The 14182-nt window shown below is 37.3% G+C and overlaps 2 protein-coding genes across 3 annotated transcripts; both read left to right on the forward strand.

Moving 5' to 3' along the window:
- The first annotated feature begins 714 nt into the window (after positions 1–714).
- On the forward strand, positions 715–6258 carry zgc:158803 (LUC7 domain-containing protein). 2 transcript variants are annotated; one of them, XM_044114101.1, is made up of 11 exons: positions 715–1040; positions 1132–1288; positions 1754–1848; positions 2163–2261; positions 2909–3019; positions 3122–3265; positions 3452–3628; positions 3707–3861; positions 3942–3971; positions 4263–4418; positions 5373–6258. In XM_044114101.1, the coding sequence occupies exons 2-11, from the start codon at positions 1228–1230 to the stop codon at positions 5608–5610; spliced, it is 1266 nt and encodes a 421-aa protein (XP_043970036.1). In that variant the 5' UTR covers positions 715–1040; positions 1132–1227; the 3' UTR covers positions 5611–6258. The 2 variants fall into 2 exon arrangements, with proteins under 2 accessions (XP_043970036.1, XP_043970035.1); XM_044114100.1 differs by having other exon boundaries at positions 724–1288.
- A 1592-nt stretch (positions 6259–7850) lies between these two features.
- Positions 7851–11051, forward strand: pane1 (proliferation associated nuclear element). Its single transcript, XM_044114102.1, has 6 exons — positions 7851–8028; positions 8619–8695; positions 8886–8984; positions 9352–9431; positions 9598–9689; positions 10618–11051. Exons 1-6 carry the CDS (start codon positions 7972–7974, stop codon positions 10765–10767), a joined length of 555 nt encoding a protein of 184 aa, XP_043970037.1. The 5' UTR covers positions 7851–7971; the 3' UTR covers positions 10768–11051.
- The last annotated feature ends 3131 nt before the right edge of the window (positions 11052–14182 follow it).

The following is a 14182-nucleotide window of genomic DNA, read 5'->3' on the forward strand; positions in this document are numbered from 1 at the left end:
TGGCAATGTGTATGCTGTAAATATTAGCGGAAATAAACAGGGTACTTAAAAACAGATCAGATGAATATATACATGTTTGGGTTGTTATTGTGTACATGTTGAATCAATTTTGCAGAAATGTTTGTACTTGAGCAGAGCATGTCTAAAATCTCCTCCACTGTTATTCTTTTTTTTTTACACATATTCTTCACATATCCTGAAGTAAGTGAAAGATTGTAAACCTCAATATTTATGTTTATTAATATATACAAGTGTAACACGGGGGAAGAGTACACAAGAATAACGACTTCCTTCAGAGAGAAAAACTTAACCCAAGGCTCATCTATGATGCGGATAAACGGTTTTACTTTCTAATAAAATATTTTATCTTACTTTGATGTCTAAACACAAATAACATCCGGCCAATTTCAAGTCCTGTTTTATGTCACTTTTGCAATTTAAAGAAATAAGTGAATTTTTCAGTGACAGTTGGATTTCTTGACATGACTTTATGTTTTCACTAAACAAAGTTCCCAGAAGTACAAATCCACCCTCTAATGCAAATTTTGGAAGCTGTATAGAAAGCTATTCTATTTATAGCATAAATATAATTATTTTAAAAATATAATCCGTAAAAAGTGTCTGCTAAATTTTATGCCGTGTATTCTATTAAAATAATAGTAACAGAGATTAAAAATTCAATAATTTATCGAGCCTAGTTGACTGCAACACTTCATCTGAATCACGGAGCGCGCGCTTTCCGGTGGCGCGCACAAAGAGGAACTGAGAAGGCGGAAGAGAGAGGACGATGAACAAACTTGACAACTTCTAGCTGCCTGGCTAGAAATACGTTTAGATACTATGTTAACAGAACAAGTTGGTTTTCATTTCCATACATATTTGGTTAGCTAATCAAACCCACCGACTGCATTCACTCAGCTCGCCACACGTTTCAACCCGACTAATGGACTCCAGCAGTTTTTAAACAGCCGCTGCACTTGCTCCTTTCAGCGGTCCCGAAGCCATCCACCTTTACTAAGCCATATTCAGCTTCAGTAGAAGTACAGTGACATTCAGTAAACCGAAGAAGTTGTGGCTTTTGGGATTGAGCTTTTCTTGCTGGTGGGGAAAATTAACCGTGTTATTGTGTAGAAAAAAGCCAGAGGAGAGGCCTGCAGCTGGAGAGACTGGCCCGCGAGAGGAGCACTGCTGGCGGGGACGGACCCACTCCAACAACGTTAGGCCAACATGTCGGCCCAGGCGCAGATGCGAGCGATGCTGGACCAGCTCATGGGGACGGGCAGAGACGGTGAGCCGGACTTGTCTTGTTTCAGTCTTGATTAATAGCGTGACAGCGCTCGATGACTTGGGTTAGCATTAGCTGCAAGGCTAAGCTGTCAGTGAGGCGTGCTACTCAGCCTGGCTAACATGAGGGCAGCTAACTGCTTAGCAACCTGTTGTGGACAACATTACATGGCCACTTAAAACCTTAAGAGTTTAACGACAAAGTTAATTTGAATTAAGCCGTTCTCTATGTAGCTATTACAACTAGTTGTTTTAAGTTAATTCACTCCCCGTGTTGGTAACTTTGTTCGCCCTATTAAGAAATACTCAGCTAGAATGAAGTAACTGACTTTATGACTACTTCAGTTTAGATTTCCATTTATAGAATCACTCTTGTTTTAAGGGAGCAGAAATATTTTATAACATGTATTAACGCACAAAATAAAACTACAAATCTAACACCTGCTGCCTTGCTTTTCGTTTGTTTCAGGAGACACCATGAGGCAGAGAATTAAATTTACAGACGATCGAGTCTGTAAGAGCCACCTCTTAGATTCATGTCCTCATGACATTCTGTCAGGCACCGTAAGTATGAATAATCCAAGTAAACTTACTGGACAATAAAAAATAAGTGTTTACATCAGGATTTGATTAGGCTTGAGCAGAGTGATTACATTGATAAGAGAAGCAATATGTGGGCTGGAACCTGTGATTTAGGTTGTTCCTCATGATGCATTTTAGATGTTATGATTATTACATACACACCTTCTATGTAAAGACTGTGGTAAAACAAGTCCGGACTAACAATTATGTATAATATTTCTGTTTTTAATGATTTATATTAACAAGGAAGTGATATAGAAAGTGTATTATTGCATTTATTTTCTTTATTATTTTAGAGAATGGACCTGGGAGAATGTGCCAAAGTCCATGATTTGGCTCTGCGAGCAGATTACGAGATCGCTTCCAAGGAGAATGAGTATTTCTTTGAGCTTGATGTAAGTCACCTAACTGCTGAAGCTCAGTTCTGACATTTTGAATTAAAGAAATATAATCTTTGTCCCAGCTGAATCAGTCATTGCTTATAAGAGTCTAAAACAAAGCAACCGACTTTTTTTTGTCGTTGTTGTTGTTTCCCAAAAAATATGTTAAGTAATTTTAAACATTTTCTTTGGCTTAACATATCTTCTATGTTTTATTTATCTACTTGAATCAGGATCAGAATATGTGCATAGCTCAAAAGTATTATATGTTTGCATCTTAGGGGTTTAGATTGTTTGCACAGTTAAAACTTTTTCTTTTAATATTGTAAAAATTCACAATTTATTAGTGCTAAAACCCAGAAGTGTGTTCTGTGCTTTTATTTGGCTCCTTCTCTTGTGGGATTGTTTGCTGAATAATTACAGAGGGAGATGTAATTACTTTTAACAAGTAAACACTTCCATAAACTCAACATATCATTGCTTTGCCACACTTCAAAGTGGCATACAAGCTATTGTAGTCCACCAAGTAATCCTGTTCACACTTATTACATCCAAACACTGCCAGTAGTAGAATAAATGGTTCTACTTTCTAATAAACCGTTTTATGTCATTTTATAGGTCTAAGAATTACTGTTCCTGAACTGTCAAATATGTTGTTCCAGGCTGCGGAACACCTTCAGGCTTTCATTGCTGACTGCGATCGTAGAACAGAGTTGGCTAAGAAGAGACTAGCCGAGACTCAGGATGAGATCAGCGCCGAAGTGGCCGCAAAGGTGATGAGCGCTCTGTTTGTTTTAAGCGATGTACTCCCAAGAAAAGTAACAAAACTTTTTTTTTCTTCTATCTTTTTCTCTTTGTCTTCCCTACCATGAAAGGCCGAGCGTGTCCACGAGTTAAACGAAGAGATTGGGAAACTTCTGGCTAAGGCGGAGCAGCTGGGGGGCGAAGGGAACGTAGATGAAGCCCAGCAGGTGCTGGAGAAGGTGGAGAAAACACGGGCCTTGAAGAAAGAAGCAGAGGTCAGAAATGTTGCCTTTCTGTTGCTTTGTTTGGCTCTCCAGGTTTTAGGTGAGGCCGCGTTATGAACATGACCTTAATTCAAACGTTTGAGTTGTAGTTAAATGATATTCAGAATGCCAAAATAAATGTTTGGAGTAACGTTCTCTTCTTTCCTAACCTCAATTTTGCTTATTTGTTTTAAAAAGGATGTTTACAGAAACTCAATGCCAGCTTCCAGCTTTCAACAGCAGAAACTTCGGGTGTGTGAGGTGTGTTCAGCCTACTTGGGTCTCCATGATAATGACCGCCGCCTGGCAGACCACTTTGGGGGCAAACTTCACCTCGGTTTCATCGAAATCCGTGAGAAGCTGGAAAAGCTTAGGGTAAGTTTGCTTGTAGTCATGGATGCGGTATATTTACATTTTAACTTCTGATCTTTTAACTCCTCTTTCCATATTCAGAAAGCCGTCGTAGAAAAGCAAGAAAAATTGCGCATGAGAAGACGTGAGGACCGTGAAAGAGAGGAGGAAAGAGCGCGACAGTGGGAGTTGGAGCGGGAAAGAGAGAAGGAGCAACAACGAGAGTGGGAGAGAGAACGAGAAAGGGAGCGGAGAAGGTAAGAAATTCAACCGCACATTTAAAAAGTTTGCATTTATTCACAGATGTCATATGTATCTTTATGTGTCATTTTCTCAGGTCTAGATCCAGAAGTGGCGATCGATACAGGTATTCCTTCGCTGCCTTGACTCACATAGCATTTCTGGTTTTTTTTTTAAGATTTGAATCCTTTATAGAGAAATGGTGAGAAGATATAAAATGTGATGTTGCCGTTGTTAAAGGGAATTTATATTTACATGTTATATTTGTCACCCTCATCAAAGTGAAAATCACCCTGAAAATGGTGCTTCTTATACAGTCTTGCAATCTCCATAACAAACTGTTCTCACCATATGCCATGTTTACTATTACTATCATGTTTTACTTAATGATTCAATTATTGAAAAATTGTTTAAACAGAGATGGAGGCAGTTCATCGTCGCATCGTGCGAGACGACACCGCTCCTCTCATTCCAGAGAAGACGGACCTGACCGGGATCGTGAGCGAGAGAGGAAGCATCGACACAAAGACAGACACCGCTCACGCTCCCACTCTCACAGGCACAAAAAGAAGAGGTGTATATATTTATCACTTCAGTTAATTCTTATTTGAACAGAAATGAATATTTAAGCATATCTTGTCAAGTCAATCAGTAAAGTGGAGTGGCTTTGAACAGGAAAAATCTACCAACTTTTGAAATCTATCCTAAGATATTACTTCCTAATTCTTAGGTACACACAAAGAAGTATTCATGTACCAGATTTTTTTTTCCTTTGTCATATTGCATATTGTCATATGTGGTATGTCAACACAAAATGGTGCATAATTGGGAAGTAGAATTAAAATGAACACCACTATGTTTTGAAATATGGCAGTGAACGCATCATGTTGCTGGGATCACTTCTTTAGCAGTGACAGCAAAGATGAATGAAGCTGTATACATAGCTGTTGTTCAAGGACCAGTTTCTTCCATGTTTTAGATGTTCCTCTGGTCCAACACACTTGATTCAAAGGAACAGAATAATTACAAGTTCCCTTGGGAGCTAGATGACATGAATTATTCGAATCAGATATTTTAGAAACCAAAATGAATCTAAAACCAGCCATTATGGACTGGAATTGAACTGTTCTAGTAAGACAGCAGCACCAAACATACAACCACAGCTAAATGAGAGTGGTTCAGATCAAAACATAATCTTTTGTCAAAACGGTCCAGTGAAAGTTCAGAACTCAGTGTGGTAATTCTTGAAATTTACAGTTCACAAACCCTTCATCTGGTTGAGCAGAACTTCTGTACAAAGATGAAGCATCACAAAAGATTTGCAGCTATTAAAGATGTGAAAAGTGGTTGTGCAAAGTTGAATACAAGCAATAGAGGTCAGATTTTTACTTTAAAGAAAGAAAGCCATTCATGCTTTTCCTTTAACTTCAGAATTGTTACTCTTTCCCAATAAAACACACTGATGTGCTTTCTGTTGCAAAGGATGGTTTTCATTCTCTCCTTTTTTTTTGATCTTTTTTTCCTTCAGATCCTCTAGAGACAGATCATCCCACACACGTGACAGAGAGCCATCCCCGTCCCAGGAGAGGTGGCGGGAGCGTGCAGCGGAGGGATGGCGAAATGACAGACCGGAGGGGGCAGACTTGGAGGACAGGGAGCGCTCTGCTTCTCCTAACGTGGCCAGAGGAAGGGAAAGGGAGAGATCCGTGTCGTTTGAGCGAGACCGGCGCTCCAGCTCTGAGGAACGGGAGTCTGGCGAGATCTGAACAGTTACCCTGCTGGTTTGGATGTTAAGTACAAAAGAGGAAGGGGAAATGAGCTTGTTGGTGTCGGTGCATTTGATTTGACTACGCATGTTCAAAGTGGGACATGGGCTTTTGGATAGTGGGGATCAAAGAAACATGCAAACTGACTTTTAAGAGACTATTGAAGGCGGGACTTGTAAGAAGGATGTACAGTCATAATTTTTTGTCATCTTGCTGGCCTGAAGGTTATTCACACAGGTACAAGGGGAGAGAGGCTTGGCTTTATTTCTGTTTTACTGAAGTGCTGTTCTTTTCCTTTTTCACAGACTAGTTAGACCGTTAATGTTTCATACACATTAATGATATAGAAGGGTTGTGGATGACAAAATTCTTCTAACAATGTTTTATTCGCTGCCTTGCAGACAAGAGTCTCCCCATACACAACATTTAAGAGGCACCATACAACGTGCTCCCCTTGAAAACAGCCTCTGTTATCGTCCTTAATGACGTCATCTAAATATTTTTCATCTGTTCAGTTTACAGAATAATGGTCGGTGGATATTTATACACTGATGCTGTAATGTAGGATGAACTTACTGGAAGAGTTTGTGGGAGGAGTCCACATTACCACACCACAAGTGAATAAAATGTTCTTCTTTTGTTCAAATACTCCTAGTATGTTTTTTTTCCTTTTACTTATCACAATTTGAATATGTTTTGTGACACCATTACCCACTGAGTAGCAAGGCTGTACATTTTACATTTACAGTACATCTAGTTGTTGCAGCTGACAAAGTTTGAGGTTTGTTTTTAAATTTAACAAAGACTTTTGCAATGCAGACTGCAGGATATACAAGATCATTTCAATTCAGAGAGGAAAACTTGTAATATATGGATTACTCACACAATGATGTATGGACGTTTTTTTGTGTAAATTTTGTTAACTGAGGCCAGTTAAAACACAAAATACAGCTTCCGAGCTACATGGTGTACTCTCACTTGAGCTAAGAGAACAAGGTTGTTGTTTTTATTTTGTTCGTTTTTTCCAGATGAAACTTACTGCATTTCCTGTATGAATCAGGGTCTCAAAGTTTGTAGGAAGAGGGGAAGCACATAATCCAAGATGGTGAAGAATCAATCCAACATTTCCAGCCAGGAACTACTTGGGGAGCCATTTTATCTGTTGATGTCTAAAGTCTAAAACCATTTACCAGGTTGTTTGTGCTTGAGGAGATACTGTATACTGAGATGATTTAATTTTCCTGCAGTAACGCAGACTGATCATCTCCATACTACTATGTCAAAAAGATGTAGTATTTTGCTCCAAAGTAGTCCATGACCAAGTTAGGGCATATACCTCAGAGTACACAAATATACTTTAAAGAAATCTGGTGTCCAATAAATATGCTTTCTTTTTATTTGTATTATGTATTACTTATCCAAGAAAAAGATTGTGTGGGTTTTATTTGCTATAAACTACAATTGGTAATAACCTTAAATTTATCCCTAGTTTGTAAAACCTACATAGGTGTTGCCTTTTGTATTCAAATAGTTTCTGATGGTATTCTAATTTGAGATGCACCTCGGCATATTTCTTACATGACCCTTAAAATGAAAAATATGCTCTTTGAAAGTCCAGGCAAGACCACAAGACCTTTGTCAATACTAGGGTTTAAATGTTTAATTTTGATGTGCTAAATAATCTGATCTATACCAGATTCCAAAAGCTTTTGAATGTAACTGGAAGAGTGTCAAACTATGCACAGCAGATTCTACAGTATTACTTATCACATGATTTCTAAAAAAAAATTTAATATTACCTAAGAGACATTCTTACTTAAAGCTGTCACATTCATTTGTATGATGTTTAATAGAATGTTAATGGAAATGTTGCCTTATATTTGGAGCCATTGTTATAATTTGTATTTTGTATGTATTGTAGCTTGTAAAGTCTTATGAAAAGCTTCCTAAATTTGACTACAAGCCTAAGCAAAAAAAAACCAAAAACAAATACCGTACAACGTCTCTGTAAATATGTTTGCCAGAAAATTGTTTAATTTTGTTTAAATAAAATAATCATATCAATTTTACTTAACCTGACATTTACTAGTTTAACGAAACATATTTTTTTGCAATATTTGTTCATTTATTTTGCCATAAACTAAACGGGATCACTCCTGCCAGATCAAAACGTATAACTTGCAAGTCATGCCTGGCACCGCTAGATGGCGAACAGTGACTACGATTCAGACGTAATGACGTCAAATACACGTTCGAAAAAGAAGCGCGAGCAAAATAAATGAGCCGAGATATACACGAGATTGTTTTGCTAAATCTTCTGGGTTGATTCTGGTTATATCTTTTATCTCTGTCTCTGTTAAAATGTCTCTGTTAAAACCGTTCAGTAAACTTCCTGATCTGAATACGGCCAACATCCTGGTGAGCTTGTTATGTTTTTTATGTATGTAGCGCCGTGAAGCAGGACTGTGTGGACGTTAATCTATTTAACTTCTTCCAAGTTTTGACATATTCTGGTATTTTCACAAACTCAAACCAAATTTGGGTTTATACATACCTCAGTCTGATAAAATTATTGTTCCCAGTATAAATATGATCGATTCATAATGCCGATTATTTGTTTTACCAACTAGTATCCAAACTTCCAAACTGTTTTGACTTGTTCAGTTTAACCTAACCAAAAATATTTCTAGTTTATAGGTAACACCTGAAAAAATGTGGTGGGGAAGCAGGAATCAAACTATAATTTTCTTATTGACCGACCCCTTTACCTCAAATTAAATGTATTTAAGACATACGTTTTTAAAAAGTAATATACATTACTTAATAAATCACTCTTTTGTATGACGGGCATATCTGCTGTGCTCAAGGAAACAAATCAAAAATTTAATATACATTCACTCGAAGCAGTTAATTTTGAGGAGTTTTGACCTCTCAAATGGTTTGATTCTAAATAAAAAATTGAATAACCAGCAAGTTTTAATATTGACTCATATTGACTTTCCCCTCAGCTGGTGGAGAATGAGGAGCAGTTTCAACAGAATTTGGCAAATACCCTGGTGGAGGAGACGGCTGTAACTGTGAATGTGTGAGTGACCCTCTCCTCACCCTGCTAACGCTGCTGGTCAGCTGATACGGGCTAGTTCAGGAAGTGTAGCATTGTTGTGTTCATGTCAGTTTTATGTCAAAGTATTCCTATTGCTCTTAGAGCCAGTTTAAAATCAGCTAGTATGACCTTCTTCAACATCTCTGACTGATTACATGCCCCCTGACTGCAGGAGACTAGCCAAGAGTCTCCCGCTTCCCATGGAGAACGATGAGAGTCGACCGAGGATCGACCTGGTGGTGTTCATCATTAATCTGACCTCGGACAAGAGGTAATGTTTAATCTAAGTCACTTGAGAAAACAGGTAATCCATTCGAATCCAGCGGTTTTGTTTATTTACTTAGCATTGATTTGACCTCTGTCTGAAGGGTCTGGGCATGAAATCGGATCCAAATTGTACAATTATAGAGAAATATAGAGTCAAATCCATATTTTATCATTTGTTCATAACTTCCTGGAAGCCAAATTCAGATGAAATCAGAAAACATTCTCCTGTTGGGCAGAAAAGATTCTATGTTTTTTCTTTTATGTTTAATTGTATAAACAGAGACTCTATGCAGTATTTCATATTACTTTGTACTAGAGTATATGCTCAAACAAATAATCCTGTTCTGTGTTTCGTTATTGTTTTGTCATAGTTTTGAGTCGGCAAAAGCTTCTCTGAAATATTTGGATCCTGGATTTTTCCTTGGGAAAGTCTGCTTCATGGCTACTAATGGTATGACAAATCCTCCCTTGAGTCACACAAATGTACCACAAGTCAGGAAGAGTACTAATAAACCACTGTACCATAGCTTTCAACATAGAGGCTTCTGGAAAAAAAAGAAAAAAAATAAGCACCTTTTCTCTGTGAGTGGTTGATCTTTTTACTATTGTCTGCCCAGCTCGCCATGCCTCAGTCCGCACAGGGTGCCTGGATGCTCTGAGACAGCTGGCCGTCTTGCTCCACTGCCCTCTGTTGTTTGCTGAGGATCAGGTTTGTGCCACAATTACTGAGCATATTTTCCTTCTAAAGTTTGATCTACTAGCCAGAAAAAAGGTTAGGACAATAAAATGAAAGAACAAAGAAAATATTTAATAATAAAATTTTGTGGAGGTCATAATAGCTTTTTCTTTTAAATCATTCTTTAATGACAATGACAGTTTAGTGCCTGTTTGGAGGAGTCGAGCCAGTTTCTTATTGGGTTTGTTCTCAACCACATTGAGCCCAAAGAATAAAATGTTGCATATTCATAAGAAATACTAAAACTGTGCTACCTTTCACTGTAAGGCATTAACTTTTCATAGTGTTTTTTTTATTATTATTGTTTTACTGCTTCTAAATAGATTTTAAAAAAATTTCAATCATATCACTGAATCTCTGAAAAAAAGCCAAGCTTTCATTTGAGCTCAATTAGTGAGTAAAGAGAAACAATGCCATGTTTTAAGACAGATTACCAAAGATGTTCCAGTTGTTCCCCCTGCTGTGATTACCTTCAGAATTCCTATTCAGTCTTGAAAAGTCGGGAATTTGCTTTCATCATATTCCAGTTCTGGATCAGTTTGAGAAAAACAAGTACAGGTTATATTGCTTTTAGAAATATTTTTTTCTCATTCGTCCAATAAAAGTTTAATAATTCATATTAAATGCAGTGAGTTTACTTTTTTTTTTTTTTTTTACAAATCAAGATGTTACCAACAGATCACCCAGAATCCTCTCTCAGATTACACTGCAGGTTTTACATAGTGTTCATGACATCCATAAAGAAAGGTTGATTTTTTTTTTCTTTTTTCGTGAAAAAATTTCTGTGTTGATTTCACTATATAACTGCAATAAACTAAATTAAGGGCTTTATCTCATCTACAACATATTTGTGTTTTCCCAGTTATATGTCACTCAGTTCTTCATTTTTCTTCCTCCTCAGTCTCCTGAAGGAGCAACGAGTTCAGCTCGAAGGCTGCTCACCATCCTCAAAGTGGCGTCTGGTCTCGTTCCGAACACTACCGCTCTGTACCTGTCCAACCTGACCAGGTGCACCGTGCCGCCGGACATCGACCAGCCAAGTTTCGATTAGCTCTCCTCTGTCATTTGATTGAAGTAAAATCATTCTTGTGGTCTTTGTTCATATTTTTTTGAAATGGTTTATTTCATTTGTTTCATCTGTGTGTGTCTGTTGATGTATTGAGTTTTAAAGATGGTGTACCATAGTTGTTGTTTTTTTCCCCAATATTTGTACATAGTGCTGTGTGTTTAACCTAAATATGTGCTTTAAGACAAATCTTCTGTTAATATAAGGAGATGTATGTAATCAGGATTTATAACTTTGAATTCTGTTTGTCAAATAAAAATGTAATCTTAGCTCATAGACACAAGTCTTATGTCGTGTTAAGTAGACACAAGCTCATTTCTGTGATATCAAAGGAGGTCAGATGGGAGAAAAGGTGTGTCACCCGGAGCGTGTCCAGAGATCCCGTCCCTAGAGTCACGTCTGCATGCAAACATTAACACGCACGCTATTAATAGTTATCATTTTGGCAATTTTCCATCATACAGGATGTTAAACACATGACCTCCAACTGAAGACTACAATGAGTCAGTGAGACAAAGGAATTTCTGCAAAAACAATGATAGCTTTGTGTCTTCTTGCTTCTCAAAGCTGTTTTCTCGCCATGCTGTGCAGATTGAAGACCTATTTAGACACATCCCAGAAATGATCTGAGCACGAAATGTCCATCTGCACATTGTCTGCACTTTACCCTGTCAGCTCTGTAGTACAAAGATCACCTGATGACCTTTTGAGTCTGTTTATGACTTCATCTCTGGCAAGAAATCTGGAATAACACTCAAGAGGATGTTCATTCAGCTGTTTCAGAAAGATGCTCTCAAATAAGAGTTCACAAAATACAAATACAAGCTAAAGGCGAAGTCAAAGCTGTTGTCACTTTTCTGATTAAAGTTGATTTGTTGGAGAATGTTGCACAAATCTAAGCATAAGGAAATGATGCAGATTTCGTGGAACATCAACTCCTGTCACGTCTTTAGGGTGTGTTTGCTGTTTTAGATACAATCACGGTTTGGAAAGTGTGTTTTAAGTTACAACCCAAGTTTTTGTATTCTTTTCCCCGTGCGTCTTTCTACCTCACATATTCCATGATTTGTGGCTTAAGCTTTTCTTTTCCACATATTTTCTTGTCGTACCTCAGGAGCAGCCTGGCCTTGCATAAAAACCGTGTCTTTTAAAATTCCGCTTTTTATTGGTCTTGTGTTATTCTAATTTTCAGTAGGTAATGATTTCATGTTTTTACTATCTGTAAGTCATAAACATCAATATATAAAAAATTAGGAACTTCAAATATGTCACTAATATAATATGTATTTCTCACTTTGTGAACTGAATTGCTGAAATTATTCAACTTTCTTACGCTATTCTTATTCTGTGAGATGCTCATGAGGAGTGACATGAAGCTGGCAAGCGCTTTTGTTCATAGCAAAATGAAAATGAGTTTGTGGGATGTGCAGTTATTTTTTTTAAAAAACTTCTTTGCATTGAGTTCATATGCATTTGATCACTCTCCACTGTGAACTAAAATCACTGCCAACTGTCAAAGAAAAGATGGGCTAGCAATCTTGCAGAGTATACAATTTGTTTCCCTGCCAAAACGTTGGGCCATGATCGTGTGAATGTCCGCAGAGTCCAAATTAACTTGAGTACGCAGATGGAGCCATCAAGTCATTTTGAGATATCAGACAATTTCCTGTCTCTGCTGTTTTTTGTTTGATATGACCAAGACTGTTTATTGATGTTGAATATTTTTGTAGGCATTTCATTACACGCACTGCTGTTTTACAGAGTGGGCTTTATTGAATGTAATTTTTGTACTCAATATTATCAAAGCCCAAGGAAAAATTTAGTAAAATTGTAGTGTCTAGTTGTGCAAGTATGACACCCATCTATGCAGACTCTGTGATATTTCAGCATAAAGTTCATCTACTAAATAATAATTTGAAGGGGGTGAATATTTATGCAGTGGTTTATTTTATACCTAATTTTTATTTAATTGTCATTTTTATTTTAAGAAATTTGTTTTCAATCTGACATTGAAGTTTTTTGTGAATTGATTTGTCAAAAAAAAAATTGTTGATCTTGATTGATTTGTAAAAGCAATAAAAAGTGTAGAACATCCAAGGGGCTGCATGTGGTGTTAACCATAACAATCTTTTTATCAGAACATTAAACTTAGACAGGCATTTCTAACAAAGAGGTATTACTTTGCAAAATTGTGTAGCAGGATTTTAGATATACAGCTTCAACCTTCTCTTTAGCCTCCCAGACTCCCACCAAGCTCTCAGATGAATAAAGAAAATCTTCTAATCATCAGTTACAGCGATTGCAATAATTTCCTGGAATGCTGATTTTTTTAATTGCGTGTGTTAACTCAGAAAAAAAAAAACCTTTACCATGAAGACCAACTCTGAAAAAAAATGTAACTAAGAAAATCCTGTGAATTTCTCAAGCATACACCTGATTGCCTCTCATTCATAAAGCGTATCGTGTAATGCAGGTCGGCTAATCCGCTGAAAAGCTCTGACCTCAGCTGAGCTGTCAGCTGTTTGAACTTCAGAGGACAAGGTTGAGGAGAAGTGGAGGCAGAGGTGTGTCTCCCTAGAGGGGTTGTGCTTTGTGTCACGTCTACAATGTGTGCACGCACACACACCCACACGCATTCACACACGCACTGTTAAGAGGTTATCATCAAGGCAATTATCCGTCACCAAGTGAGGACCTGGAAGGACAACAGGATGTCAGTGGGATGGAGGAATGTCCATGATAGCGCTGATAGCCTCGAATCTCTTGGCTCTTTCGCGCACGTCTTTGCTAAAACGGACAGAAGCACTTGACCATTCAAGCTGAAAGAGAAGGCCATGACTTTCCACTCATGGAGACTCACACCGTTGAGACTTTGATGAAATGTGATAAAGGTATTTTATTTAAAGAGGTCCAAGAAAAAAAAACAAGAGAAACTAGGTTTGAGCACCTCTGTGTTTGAGTAGTTTTATATCTGACATCATGACAAGCTACTATCAGTTTTAATTAATCTAAAACTAAGCAAGTTCTCTGATGCTGCATGTTTTTATGCTAACACTATAATCAGTTTTTGAGTTATAATAATTATTGGCATTTTTTTTTTTTCAAAAAAAAGATGCAGAGAATGTTACATTTAAAATGTCTTTAAGTGTAGCCGGGTTACATTTAAAGATATTCTTAAAATTTTTATAAAGTTAGTTTGCAGAAAGAAGAAGAAGTCCTCAGAATAGTGGAAGGCTACCACAACTTTTAGCTTATTTTAGCAATTCAAAACAACATAAATGGAAAAAACGGATTAGAAGATTTTCTTGGATATAGTATACCTATAATTGTAGCTAACAAATATATTAATTTTCTCAAGAAATATATGTTTTGATTACCAGAAATGTGTCTCACAGTTTTC

Source organism: Gambusia affinis, linkage group LG04, assembly GCF_019740435.1.
Source record: "Gambusia affinis linkage group LG04, SWU_Gaff_1.0, whole genome shotgun sequence".
NCBI lineage: Eukaryota > Metazoa > Chordata > Actinopteri > Cyprinodontiformes > Poeciliidae > Gambusia > Gambusia affinis.

Bases quoted from the DNA above. Each gene is read 5' to 3' on its own strand.
- zgc:158803 (XM_044114101.1), top strand. From the start codon at position 1,228: ATGTCGGCCCAGGCGCAGATGCGAGCGATGCTGGACCAGCTCATGGGG. The intron at 3,266-3,451 runs GTCAGAAATGTT...TGTTTTAAAAAG, and splicing joins CCTTGAAGAAAGAAGCAGAG to GATGTTTACAGAAACTCAAT. The intron at 4,419-5,372 runs GTGTATATATTT...TTTTTCCTTCAG, and splicing joins CACAGGCACAAAAAGAAGAG to ATCCTCTAGAGACAGATCAT.
- pane1 (XM_044114102.1), top strand. From the start codon at position 7,972: ATGTCTCTGTTAAAACCGTTCAGTAAACTTCCTGATCTGAATACGGCC. The intron at 8,696-8,885 runs GTGAGTGACCCT...CCCTGACTGCAG, and splicing joins ACGGCTGTAACTGTGAATGT to GAGACTAGCCAAGAGTCTCC. The intron at 9,690-10,617 runs GTTTGTGCCACA...CTTCCTCCTCAG, and splicing joins TGTTGTTTGCTGAGGATCAG to TCTCCTGAAGGAGCAACGAG.